The sequence below is a fragment of the Crocodylus porosus genome, unplaced genomic scaffold, assembly GCF_001723895.1.
Source record: "Crocodylus porosus isolate Cpor-Errol unplaced genomic scaffold, CroPor_comp1, whole genome shotgun sequence".
Taxonomy (NCBI): Eukaryota; Metazoa; Chordata; order Crocodylia; family Crocodylidae; genus Crocodylus; species Crocodylus porosus.
Genome location: NW_017728907.1, coordinates 29,533,261 through 29,535,317, shown reverse-complemented (window position 1 = coordinate 29,535,317; position 2,057 = coordinate 29,533,261). Strand labels below are relative to the sequence as shown.

Here is a 2,057-nt window from a genome sequence, read left to right as displayed (position 1 = left end):
TTTCGCTCGTTGGTCTGGGCTGGGCTGTAGTTGTGGGTGCTGTTTGGTCTGGCAGTCTGATGTTTCCTCCGCCCTCATCTTCCCCTTCCCCCGATGAGCCTAGTTTAAAACCCGCTGGAGGAGGTCCGCCAACCTAGAAGAGAATACATGCTTACCTTTAGGGGAAAGGTGGAGCCCATCCCATCCAAACATGTCTCTCGTCGTGATGTGCCAGTCATGGCGAGGAAGCCAAAGCCCACCTTGAAGCACCATTCCTGTAGCTGCCAGTTGGTCTCCACGATGCACGTTTCATGCTGTCTGCCTCGTCCACTCACTGGCAGGATAGAAGAGAAAACCACCTGTGCGCCCATCTCTCTCAGCACACGCCCCAGAGCAATTTAATGGCAAAAGTCTGGATATGAAAGAAAGAAAAGGGACTCAAGGATGAAGCTAAACTAGGGTGAAGTAGCTATAGTGAAGTCAGTAATGAGGAAAAAAGAGGAGATACAAGAAACTTCAGAAAGAAAAATAACTTGTTTGGAAGAAATTTTTTTCTTTTCTTTTTTTTTACAGGGTGCTCCATATGACAGCAGTTCCTGTTATGAGGTAAACAACCTTTTCTGGCAGTACTAAGATCTGTCTCAAATTGGGTCTTTGTAGTGGAACACATTTGGTATGTCTATGTTGCATCCCTGTTGCCTTAGGGAAAAGTTATAGGCATGTCCATTTTTGCCCATTGTGTTCTGTTTTACATGCTGTATCACAATGCTGCAATCAAAACTATTGACTTGATTCTCAAATAATTTGTGCAGGTTTCATGAAGTTTTCTGTTGTTGCAAAATTTTGTTTGAAGAATTCCACATGCATTGTTGCATACCTCCTTTCAGTGACATCAACTCAGATTAACTAAAGCACCTAGACTACTTTGGAACTGAAGTCCTTTTGACTTTCAGAGAAGCAAAGGGGCTTTCAAAATTTTACTCCAGCTTAATTAGCAGCCTTTCTTTAACCTAATTACGTTGTGGCTCCAGATCAGTCTGTCTCACCCTCAAAAGTGGCTCAGAAGGAAGAATATGCCTGAGGATTTCCTCTCCTTCCCCACTAAGGACCTTCTCCCCCCACACCAACATTGTCTCTTTGGAATAGCAAGGTTTACCCTCTTCAGTCCCAGCCTGTAACTTCAGCAGTGATCCAAGTCCTCAGAGAGCACGCTGGCTTCTTGGCAGTGTGGCCACACTGAAGCCATAATAAAATTAATTTAGTGTTTGAAATGAATTGTAAAATGTAAGCTCACAACAAGGTCCTTCACTGTGATGCTGCAGTAACTGCTGCTCAGCAGCAGAAAATTGAAAGAAAAGTGAACAAACAATAGGACATTAGTGGTGGCAGAAATTTCCAGGGACCCCCATCAGTTCCCCCAATACCTCTTTACTACTTGCATTCTATGAAACCTTTCCATAGTACAAGGGGGCAGAGTGGAGGGAACAAAATGGAGAAAGCATACTCTTTATCTCCTTCATACCCTGTGTGCATACCCCATATCTACATGCACATTCTCCAGGGAAATAACTGATTTATGGATTCTTCACAGAGTCAGTCCACTTCCTCACAGGACTCTTCTAACCAGGTAAGAGTTCATTCTCTTGAGGAATGTATTTGTTTTTAGTCTTGATTCTAAACAACTCATTGCTGTGCACTTGATTGTGCCTCCCTTTCTCATGCTGAGGTAGCACCTTACCCTACAAGTGATACTACTGAAATCAAGAAAACCATTCATGCAGTCAGGTGCTACTTCTTGTGAGTATCAGAATGTGTCCCTTTGCTATCAGCTGAATAACTCCTCAAATGTAAGGAAGCATCTAAGGGAAGAGACAAAACCTCTTGGCATACAAGAAACATAAGAATGCTTTAAATAAGGAGACCAAGGGGAGATGATCCTCCAAGGCCAAAGGAAGGTAATCCCAACGAGGATCAAAGGGAGCAGGAGAGCACACAAGCCTCTGTGGCTCACCAAAAGCATCCGGGAATGTCTCCTTGCTAAAAAGGAGGCTTACACCCAATGGAAAGAAGGGGTCATC

The 2,057-nt window shown here is 43.8% G+C and overlaps 1 protein-coding gene across 1 annotated transcript in view; it reads left to right on the top strand.

The window, feature by feature from the left end:
- Positions 1–2,057, top strand: part of LOC109307251 (hornerin-like) — a 60,066-nt gene that overhangs the window by 30,004 nt on the left and 28,005 nt on the right. The window contains exons 23-24 of the mRNA XM_019531038.1: positions 553–585; positions 1,571–1,606. Coding sequence (XP_019386583.1) covers positions 553–585; positions 1,571–1,606 — 69 coding nt within the window. The remainder of the gene's footprint in view (positions 1–552; positions 586–1,570; positions 1,607–2,057) is intronic.